Source organism: Juglans microcarpa x Juglans regia, chromosome 1S (assembly GCF_004785595.1).
Source record: "Juglans microcarpa x Juglans regia isolate MS1-56 chromosome 1S, Jm3101_v1.0, whole genome shotgun sequence".
Lineage (NCBI taxonomy): Eukaryota > Viridiplantae > Streptophyta > Magnoliopsida > Fagales > Juglandaceae > Juglans > Juglans microcarpa x Juglans regia.
Genome location: NC_054595.1, coordinates 7,247,689 through 7,259,446, shown reverse-complemented (window position 1 = coordinate 7,259,446; position 11,758 = coordinate 7,247,689). Strand labels below are relative to the sequence as shown.

At 37.1% G+C, this 11,758-nt stretch overlaps 1 protein-coding gene across 1 annotated transcript; it reads left to right on the top strand.

Moving 5' to 3' along the window:
• Positions 1-217: 217 nt before the first annotated feature.
• On the top strand, positions 218-11,199 carry LOC121247266 (elongation factor Tu 2-like). Its single transcript, XM_041145642.1, has 8 exons — positions 218-291; positions 7,455-7,516; positions 7,595-7,654; positions 7,770-7,855; positions 7,993-8,067; positions 8,481-8,610; positions 10,316-10,437; positions 11,002-11,199. The coding sequence occupies exons 1-8, from the start codon at positions 218-220 to the stop codon at positions 11,197-11,199; spliced, it is 807 nt and encodes a 268-aa protein (XP_041001576.1).
• Positions 11,200-11,758: the final 559 nt, after the last annotated feature.

The following is an 11,758-nucleotide window of genomic DNA, read 5'->3' as shown; positions in this document are numbered from 1 at the left end:
GCACATGGCCGAGGAAAGGAGGCCGCTGAGCTCTGCCCGTTGTGCATGATCGTGGGTGAGCAGGTCGTGTAGTGCTTGGCCACAATGCATGGCCGACGAGTGGAGGCCATGAAGAGAAGGCCACTGCTACGGTGTCCATGGTCGTGGAGTCCAGTACATGCCTCATGCACTGGTGCACAACTTCAAGCCACCGCTAGCCACCGTGTGACAGGGTGCGATGGCAGTATTCAGGCGGGGACATAAAATGTCGGCAGTCCCCATGGTGGCTGTTGGCACCCCCATCGTGCTACGGTGCGTCTAGGCGGAGGTAATCTCAGCAACGGGCAGTCCCATGCTCGTGGTCATGCGACGATCTTTGTCATGGGGAGGTGGTCGTGGACCTTTTCCTAGGCGACAGATGGCACCTACTAGTCGCTTGTGGATTGCCTTTGGCTTCCCCACCGCGGGGTTATGGCTCATCTAGGTGCATGCTTTTGTGCCTCTTCATGCGCGGCTCAGACGCCGGGTATGGCCCGTAAGTAGGGGCCACTGGCACCCAGGTAGGGGTCAACAGGCCTTGCGGCGATGTGGCACAGAGTTTCTTGGTGCACGGCAAAGTGCACCCGTGTGAACTTTGAATACGCACAATTTGAACATGCATGGGCACTGTGCCCGGCTTCTGTGAACCTGTGTATGCTCCTAGTGTTTTTCAAATGTACTGTGTATTTAAAGTACACAAAACAATGGCATTTAAAGCTTGAGTGGCTAGGAAGTTTGATTCCCAACCATACTTGCTAAATGTATAAAAAGTGCAATGCAATTTTAATCGCTCACTTCTTGCAGTAGTGTTTGTCATAAAAGTAAAGGTCGAAAGCCTGAAGATACTTATCTAGAAGAGTTTCATCTTCTCCTTCGAAGATTATTTAGCGAGTCGAGAAATCATCCTTCTTCTGCTTCCGCTACAAGAAAAATCCCAATCCCACAAACAGCACCAACTATTAATGTCAAAAAATGTACAGTTTGAAAGGGAAGAGAAATCCATTCCTGGGACGCAGTGAGATGGTTGGGGCCTTAATCAGCGACGTGTGGAGCCCCCGGCAGTGGTCCGGTGCCGATGCATACATCTATGGTGATATATTTGAATACAGATGAAATAAGATGAAATGAACACACAGATTTACATGATTCGACACTAGGCCTATGTCCACGAGGATTTGGAGAGGAAAGATTCCACTATAATAAGCATGTTTACTCATAGTCTCTCACTTCTCACTGTACAATGGGAGCTGCAGATCTATTTGCTGGAAAAGCAGTTGTCTCTAGAGCTCTCAAGTTGAAGAAGCAATCGAAGAAGAACTGAAGAGTCGGAAGTCCCCAAAACCATAGGCACCCTGCCCTTTTTATCTGACCCTCTCTTCATGGGTGTACCTCGATAGTCGTGAGGGATGTCTACTTTAAGTGTCTGACCATTTCTTACTTTTCCATTTTCTCCTGTCACCCTCATCCCCTTGTCTCTTCTTGTCCCCTCTCCTTCTCGCTGATGGCCCCTTTTGATGGGTTGGGTCTTGAAAGCCATTTTAGTCCAAGTGTATTTTACCTCCCCACAAGTTGTATAATAAATTATAAAAGAGTTATAGGTATATCATTGCTTTAGGCCTACATTTGGCTCCCATAATTGCATGGAAATGAACCCAAGTCACTAAGCCATATTTTCACTTTTCAGTTTTTTCTTGTAACTAAACATTTTCTAGCCCTTGTTGCCAAGGGAAATAATACTACTATAGCTATTTTTTATGTAGTGGATGAACCTTGTAGAGATGATGTTTGTGATTATAATTTCCTAGATCGCGAACGTGGTTTTTAAGCTCCATATTATGAGTAATTATTAGATATTCCCAATGCAGATATGCGGTAGTCTCATCCTTTCCTAGAATGTCATGTCAATTAGAATTAAATCATTGATACTTAGATAAAAAAAAAATTAAAAAAAAGGAAAAAAAAAAACCGACCTTAGTTACATGAAATGTGATACAATGAGAGTATTACAGTCCTTCTGAAACATAGTCATAGGTGGTTAATAGGGACGGACATTTATGACTCCAAATAACTAGGTTTATGTTTGATACAAATGGTCAAAAGGTCAAAATGTGTTGACTTAATAAGACATGATTATTAAATAGGTCAATTGTAGATAAGCCTATGAAACCCTTTATCATAATTGCTTTAGATATTGTTCATCAAACCCTTTATCATAAATGTAGTTGTAGTTTTGAACTATTTATATAGTTCTCCTTGTATCATGTACAAGATTATATTAACTCGGTTGAAACAAATACACAGGCCAGTTAAACTCATTTATATGGAATATTACGTGGGTCGTGTTGTGTGGAATTATCCGTTATTTATACGAGTTTGTTAGGGTTTCAAGGGCTGACCCATTTAATTAGATGGGTTGGGATTGGGTTAACCAATATAGTCGAATTATAACTTAACACGATACGAATACCTTTGCCAGATCATATCGCTTCACTATCCAGACGCAACCTAAGTATCATGAATATTTATTGAGTTGATTGAGTTTGATTTTAATGTATGGGGTCAAGACCTTTTCTCCTGCGAAATCCTTCCATAGGGAAAAAAACAAATCAATTGTTTATTGGGTGTGGATTTCATAAGGAACAATTACAGATGTAATTACGAATGACGCAATAATTGAATTGAAGAATTTTGAGAATTCCTATGTCGCAGGACAAGATAGAGAGGTGTAATGCGTTCCTTATACAATGTTACAAAGTGAATCTTCTCACCTTCGTGAACTGTGGGTTTATACAAAATAACTAATTAAATTTACTTAACAAAACTAAAACCATGCAACAAGTTAAGCATGTAAAACCAAAACATTGCAAAAACACAACAACTAATCCATCGTTGTGGGGGATTATGTTGCATGGTATCCTCCTCTATATATTTTGTTGACTTGATGCTGCTTCAATCACGATCTATGATTTTGGGAGTTCCGTTGTTATTGCTATGGAATTCGATAGAGGGATTCCTAAAGAAAGTAAGGTGTGCGTACGTACCCCAAATCATGTTGAGTGCATGAACAATTGCAGAGGATTGAATTATTAATACTTTGCACTTCGCTTTTTCTTGAATGCACCCATGGGCATTGAAAAACAAAGAGCAGAAATGAAGGTGGGATTGGGCTAGACACACAAGCTAGCATTGGCATTGAAAATTAACAATTGTAGAGGATTGAATTGTCATACTTGTTGCATGTTGGGTAGTGTAGGACGTTTTTGCTGGAGAAAACGACAATGTTGTTTTGGTGGGACGTGTCGGCAATGTGGCAGAAGGAGCGGGAACTCTTGGAGTTCGAGACGATGGGAGTTGAACTAGGGGTGTGACTGGTCAATGTTGTTTTGGTAACGAACCAAAGAAACCTTATCCCATGCATATTGTTGGCAACCTGATGACTTTGTGCAAGGAGTGTAGAATTTAGGCGTTCATTGCTAGGCTGCATCAATTGCTTCCAGATCAGTAGATCAATGAAGGAACATCGAACACTTTTCAGAAATCATTTTTTTTTTCAGGCCGCATGCACTCAGTCATAGTAAAATTGTCTTGTACATATATAAAAAGTGAAATAAGTTCATGAAAAACACATACGGTAACCAGAATCAGTAGTACACCCTAATTGCAACTGTACTATGTAATATACGAGACAATTGTTTTCATCCAAAAAGTAAATTACAAGCAAATAAATATTCCAATAGGAAATAAGAAGCGCGGAAAACTATGTATATAACAACTGATTAAGATATAAAGCAAACAATATATATAACCATATCAATCTTAATAGAGAAGCATGCAAAAGCAATCTACCAACTTCACCCAACCAATTTAGGGTAGGTTTCAATAATAGAGATATGGCTGTGAATTGTTCTAAAATATTTTTAAAATATTTGAGGAATATTAAGTAATAATTATTTTAATATAATAAATCAAATCAAATTTATATATATATATATATATAATTTGGTAGTTTTTGTGGGTGCGTAGCCAATACCCAACTAGCATTGTGCCTGCCAAGACCATCGAGAGACTCTTCGCTGCGACCGGGCTCTCTAGATTGGGCCGCCTTTCATGGCAAGAGTGTCTGGCCACCAACTGGCAAGATTCAGCCACCTATGGTGGCAGCCAAAGAAGCCACTACCAGTCGCAAGGCTAAAACATATTTCTGTATATATAAATATGATTTGAAAATGAGTTTTTTATATTTTTTATATTTTTTTTAAATTTGAGAATTGGATGAGATGAGAAAACTCATGATTTTTAGTTATCTGAACATGAATTTCGATCCCTTAAAATTTTTGCTCGAACTTTTGAGCCGAGAGTAAAGAAGAGATAAACACATAATGTGAGTTTCACCATATTTATTAATGAACGTTAAATGTTGTCCAATAAATTCACTTGTGTAGCCATAAATATTATGTGATCTACTTTTATAAGTTTATCACTATTCCACTTTAGATTTTAAAATTTAGACAAAAATTCTATGAGATCAAAACCAACTAAAATGTCATATAACTAGACACCAAATGAAGATTCTTTCCTACATGGCAACATAATTCTATTACCGACATTATAAAGAGACCGGCCATGGAGTAGGACATGCAACAGTACTGCCCTCAAAGGAGATGAGCAATCCCAATCTGTAGAATAAATTCTGGCTGCCAGTGCATGCCATGCATGCATGTTTTTACCTTTCAAAGTTTCAAAAGAGTGGTATTGAATAAATATTAATAAATAAAGAAAAAGTTAGTATCCTATTAGATTTTTTTATTGTTAATTCTAACAAAACATTGACGAAAAGGAAGAATAAGGTGATCAGGTGCTTATACTCGAACCTCCTCCTAGGTATCTACAAATAACACGGCGACATCATATTTCCATAAAGCATATATTCTTTTATATATAAAAGCGTCTATCCAAAAAGAACAGTGTTTTTTGTCTCAATTTTTTTTTCCAATTTTGCCCTTCCTGTTGAGTTGTTTTGCCTTTTTATCCTCTTTTTTTTATATTCTGTGTATTTACGGTTTTACCTCTATATTTTGTTTGTTTACCCTTTTTGTCCCTCGATTTGTTTTTTGTTTTATTTGTGGTTTTATTTGTTTGCCCCAATTCCATGAACAGTGATTTCACACCGACACATTGTGTTTGAATTTCTTCAACTTCAAGAAATAATTCATACCCACATAGACAAAAGCAACGCATATCCAAAAAAAATAATTCAAATTTCTATAAACTCAATAAATAAATCATACCGTGAGTTTATATACAAGTCAGTATTGCACAGACCATTACACAAATTTACAGTCAGACTTGTACAAAAATTCAAAATATGTTCAAATTTGTAAGGATTCATAAAGGAGATTTCTAACAAAGAAGCAGAGAGAGAGAGAGGGAGGAAACCAATACAGATCCAAAGAAAATCCCTTCAAAATTATATAAATTCACTATATAAATCATACCCATTTACACTAAAGGAAATAAAATGTAAAAACAAGATGTAATATGTGTATATCTAGAGAAAATAACAAAATCTCCTCACACCATTAGAAATAATTGTACTCGAATTTGTACAAAAAAACCAAGTTAGATCAAATTTGTAAGGATTCATAAACCAATTCATACGCCACTACAACAAATATAAGCTTTTCCCACGAATTCTTTTTCCATGATATATGATTGTGGCAAATAGTAGGCTGATGACATGAAAATTATCTGTGGAAAAAAATACAAGCTTTTTGGCACGAGATCATGTTGGCAAGAAAAACTTTGTGGGAAAATGATTTTTTACCACGAAACAAACGCCTTTTGGTGCGAGTAATAGTCGCCGCAAATAAACCTATCAAAAATATGTTGCTCTCGTGGGTTATTAGTTTTTGCCACAAGGTAATTAGTTTTTTGCGACGAAATTTTCTCGCCGAAAATAGTCTTACAGAATAATTTCCCTCTCGTGGGTTATTAGTTTTTTGCGACGAGATTATTATCATTTGCGGCAACGTTTATTCGCCACAAATAGATCAACCTTTTTAAATATGGGTTATTTGTATTTGCGGCGGTGTGATCAGTTATTGCGGCGATAATAATCCACCGGAAATACTACTAAAATTAAAACCCCTGCTCGTTTCTTCCCACCCCCTCCCCCCCAAAAAAAACCCCCCACGATACTCTCCTCCCTCTCTCTCTCTCCGCGACTGTCGAGACTTGAGCCTCTCCTCCCTATTGCGCCACCGCGAACTGCTCCCGTTGCCATGGAGCCCCCGTGGGTGTTCTCCCTCAGCCCTCCCTCTAGCTGACTCTCTCTCTCTCTCTCTCTCTCTCTCTCTCTCTCTCTCTCCCTCTGCCTCTCGGATCCCAACAGATTCGTGCAACTTCGTTGTCTCCAGCCATGGCCATCGCCACCCTCAGCCGCCCTACGGTTCCGCCAGCTCCACCCCAGCTCGTGCGTCTCTCTCCCTCGCACAGTCTCTCTTGCGGGTCTCCACGGCACACCCCCCACGATTTTTTGATTACAGTGGCCTTCCCCGCCGCCGTGAGCCACCATCTTGGCCTCCAGGCAAGATGCAAGAGCACCATGAGCAACCCATGGATGCAGGAGCACCTCCCGCACGCCTCCTTAGCTGTCCAGCCCTTAAGCATGGTAAAAATCCTACCTTTGTGTCTCAAGTGCATTGTTTTAGTGTATATAGACGTGTATGGTGTGGTGTTGAGGGCCTAGTCTGATTTGTATCTATGTAAATTTACTATTTCAAATATTTTCAACTACTCAATTTGTTAGAATTGCACCTTGAGAGAAGAGAAAACGAGAGGAAACCAAGAGAGCAGCTGAGACCAAAATATTTGACACTTTTCATTAAAAAATGGTTTTCTGCATTACACACTGTGGAGGTTTATTAAATACTTGAAGCGTTTTGTGAGATAAATTTGCAGTGTTGGTGATATGTCGTGATCGATTTCTGTCACCATTTTTTTCATGTTGCTTTTCATCTAGGAGACTCTGATATTTTCTCTTAGTACCTGGTTGCGAAGTTTTCAAACTGTTGTGTGATGGCTACACATGGATTGCATTGGTTGGACTGGAAGCGTTAGTTGCTTTGCAAGTTTTGTAAATTGTACTATAGTTTGGTTGATGTAGCATTAGGCACTTTCAACTCACGAGTCAGAACGTGAGTAGGTACTAAATTTTTTTTTATAAGTAGTAGGTACTAAATTTTGAAGGGAAGCCAGACTTCTTTCACTTGCATTTTTGGGATTAATGGGCTAAAAGTGAAAGAAACTATGTTAAATGATGAGCTTTTAGCTGGAACAGTTTTTAGCAAGATTTTCTCTATTTTTTTTTTTTTAAGTTCTCATTAGTTGCAGATATTTAACATCGCTTAAAACTTATGAATTTATGGTGTTCTCAGGTACCAGCCTCCTTTACCTGCAGAACAGGTGAAGGCATCCACAGAGTTTGATTATGAAGGAGGTAGTCCCACATCATGATTTTCCTTATTGGTCTGAAATTATTGTACACGAATTTGTTCAATTGTTTTGTATTTTCCAGAGGGCTCACCAAATGGTCGTGGTTGGGGCCGCAGTAGCAGAGGAAGGGCAAAGGCTAGAGGTACATCTCATATGGGATCTCTTTCCATGCTTCCACTATTGTAATTCATTACTTTGTGGGTTTACTTGGAAATTTAGTTATAGATTGACTTTGTCTATTAACTTCGTTGCTTCAGTGCTAGCAGAAGAAGGGAAAGCTAAGGCTGTTGTGTTCGATGAAACTGACAAAGCTCCAGAAGAGAAAAAGAGAGGAATTACAATTGCAACGATTGGAATATAGTTTTTGAATCTTGTTCATGCACTTTTTTTGCCATGCCATTCTATCTTGCTTATTTAAAGAGATTCATTCATCTTCTCAAAGACCTTTATGGCTTACCTTAGCGTCAAATGATTTTACAGGCACATGTGGAGTATGAAACAGCTAAGCGACACTATGCACATGTAGATTGTCCAGGACATGCAGATTATGTTAAGGTAACCTGTATAACTTATTTCATTTTGTTATGAAGGAATTGTGCTAAATCCATTTGAAAATTTTTGCAAGACAAACTCGTTGATGAGCTGTGTTCACTTTTTCACATTATATCAATCTATATATGCTTATTCTCGTTTCATGAATCATTAACTTATGTTTACTTCTACGAGTGTTTGTTTAAACATCTTACATCCCTTGTGACTATGTAAATAAATCACATATTGGTTTGGATGTGAACAAAATGTAGGTGAAAATGAAAAATTAGATCAAATAGCTTCTTATATGACCTCTCATTATTATTCTTTTGCTCATCTACTCAATTTGAATATTAATAATACCTCAATTATAATTTATAGCATTTCTCTTCATCTAAAATTTGTATGCCCTCATGCACCTATATCATTATCTACAGAACATGATTATGGGTGCTGCACAAATGGATGGGGGTATTCTTGTTGTATCTGCCCCCAATGGCCCCATGCCGCAAACCAAGGAACATATTCTGCTTGCTCGCCAAGTGGGCATCCTTCTAATGGTGGCTTGTAAATTTTATCCATCATATTTGTTTAGCTTATGCATTGTTTGGTGCTTTTAGAGTAAAGTATATGAGGATTTGTGAATGCATTTGTGCAAGTTGGTGTGCCATCACTTGTGTGTTTTCTAAATAAGGTCGATGCTTAGCCTATATTAGACTATTTGTTATGATTATTTTTGGCTCTGAATCATTTTTTTATTTTATGATTTTTTTTTTCTGAAATTTCTTAGCATTTGCTGTGAATGCAACTTGTGGCAAATACTTTTTTTTGCTGAAAAAAATTATTTCCCGTGATAAGATTTCTTCGTAAATAAGTATTTCCGACCAAATATTTTGTGAAAAATATATATTTCCCAAGAAAGTATTTCATCGAAAATACTAAAGGCAACTTTTTCCACGAAGATATGTCATGGGTAAACAGGTTTTGCCACAACCTCCTCTCATGGAAAATGATGTTATTGCCCACCACATTACACTAGATGAAACCTTATTTACCACAAAAAAAAAAAGTTTCAACCACCATGGTAGTTCATGGGAAAAAGAAGGTTGTTCCCGTGAACTTGTGGTTTGGTGAAAAAAGAGTTTTTCTCCACCCATTATATTCCACGAGTCTCTCACGAAACAAATTGGTGGGAAAATTTCTTTTTCCCACTAATGATATACTTTTTCCCACGAGAGTCACTCCTGGGAAAAATCAATATTTGTTGTAGTGCGCATATGATGGCAACCAAAAAATTTCTTTAGATTTCTAACGATTCACAAATATATTTTCTAAGAAAGAAACAGAGATAGACAGACAGAGAAAGAGAGAGACACAAAAGAGATGGAAAGGTGTAGTTTTTTCTTCGTGGACAATGGTCGTATTTCTGTGCACCGAATCACTCAGTTGGTGTGTGCTTCGCAGCGGTGGAGAGTGGCGGCATTTCTTCGTGGAGAACGAACGGAGCAAAAATGCTAGAGAAGACACTGTGCTTGACTGATGGAGAGGGCCGGCATTTCTACTTTATTTGTATGGCCACAGCTGCATCTAGCGACAAAGAGAGAGGAAGAGAAGTGGTGGCAGATGAGATGGGGACAGAGAGAGACACAGAGACAAAAAGGAGATACAGAGAATAAATATGTAGGGTTTCTTCTACAAACAGCGTCGCATAGGGTGCAGGGGAGGGTTTCTGCGAAATTTAGGGGTAGTGGGGCTTTTGATGTTCAATTTTGGGCTTCCCATGTGGAAAAAAATACTACTTAAAAATCGGCCAATATAAATAAATGATCAAAAAACAAAATTAAGTATTCATAAGATTTTTATGAAAAATATTGAATTTCTTAAAAAATAAACATTAATCTTGGGAGTCATGTTATATTGAAATTTATTTTATCTCTACATTCAAATAATATTGACTTTCATAAGTATCTATTCTTAATTGTCATATTATATATTTATGTCTTACAGAAATCAAGATATTGGGTTTGAGGAAGATTTTCTATAGTTGATTTACATCAAATCTTCTACTACATGTCCTATGCAAATTGCAATAAAGAAACTGGATATGAATACAATGAGAAATTCCTATGCTATAATTGCAAGAACATAAGTATCTCCCAACCACGGTAAATATTTTACTTCATAATTTTAAATTCTAAATTTTCACATCATATTTCAAATATAATTAATAACTATTAATATTAACCAATAAAAATTGTTTCATTATTTGTAGTTTTTCGAGCCTATATGGAAGTAAATGATAATAGTGTATGTATAGCAGTTGTCGTTTTTGGATCAATAGTCGAAGAAATAATGGATTGTACAGCCATTGATCTATTGGAACACATAGGCGAGGTAAAATGTACATTCATAAATCTATTTTAAAAATTTGATACATTCTTTTTTACATGATCTTTTCATCATTACAGGAGCATCTACCATATTTAGAAAACATTTCAAGTAAAGTTTCTGAGAGAGAATGGATTATCTATTTAGGCGCATAAATAAATCAACATGGATAATTGCGTCAGAACAATCTCAACATCCTCTCTATTAGTCCTGTAACTAAAGCAACAGCATAAACGTTCCAAATCTTTTCTTGTGAAACATTCAATATTGTAAATATACGCCTAAATACAATACTGACTTGTCTATAAACTCAATGTTTATTTTCTACTTTTATTATGTTTTATTTAACATTTGTAAATTTATGATCTCTTCTAAATTTGTTTGAATTTTTTTATTTACCTTCTCATTTACCTCTTCTCGATAAACAGCTGCCAAAAATTTATTACTTTAACGACAATCCAGAAAAGGGAATGTTGTGCTCCAAGATATTAAAAGGGTGGTTTGTTGGGCTCCTCCTCCAGTTGGATATTTAAAGATGAATATTTATGGTGCTATTTTTTTTATCAACAGAAAGCTGGTATTGGTGTGCTTCTCAGAGATGATAAAGGCAATGTGGTTGTGGTATACAGTAAAGTGGAAAGGGAAGTTCTCTCTTCAAAGTTTATTGAAGCGATTGCCATGTTGAGAGGTCCACAGCTGTGTGCTCAGTGGGAGGTGCCGAATTTGCTGCTAGAGACAGATTGTTTGACTCTAGTAAATGCTTTGTAGGATAGTTCAAATTTTTTAACAGACTTTGATTATTTGCTTAGAGATATCAGAAGGTTAATGAGTGGTTTCAGTGATATTCAGATTTCTTATGTTAATACATTGGGCAACTCAGCAGCTCATCTACTGGCAAGATATGCATAGGGGGTTGATGATATTGAAATGTGGTGGGAGGGGTGTCCTTCTTTTGTACCTCAAGCTATTTGGCTTGAAAGAAGCAATATTTTGCAAGGACAATTATTTGGTGATTCAATGAAATATTTGATTATCAACCAAAAAAAAAAAGTTTTTAAATTTCATATAACTTTTTTTTTTTTTTTTTGACAAAACAAACATCTTCAATTGAGATCAACAATTGCAGGCGTTTATCAAGCCAAATGACTTGAGAAAGAAAGTCTGGAATACAATTCCACCACATCTCAATACTATCAACCCATTCCTGACAATCTGACAAGCTGCCATGTTCCCCTCCCTATACACATGATTAAAAGAACAACTTCCAAAACAACATTTCAGCCTCTATACTTCTGCAAACAGAATCCCATGGATGGAGTCCCCCATA

Coding starts and splice junctions, on each gene's coding strand:
- LOC121247266 (XM_041145642.1), top strand. CDS start 218: ATGGCAGTATTCAGGCGGGGACATAAAATGTCGGCAGTCCCCATGGTG. Junction 292..7,454: donor GGCACCCCCATCGTGCTACG/GTGCGTCTAGGC, acceptor TGGTGTTCTCAG/GTACCAGCCTCCTTTACCTG. Junction 8,611..10,315: donor CATCCTTCTAATGGTGGCTT/GTAAATTTTATC, acceptor CATTATTTGTAG/TTTTTCGAGCCTATATGGAA.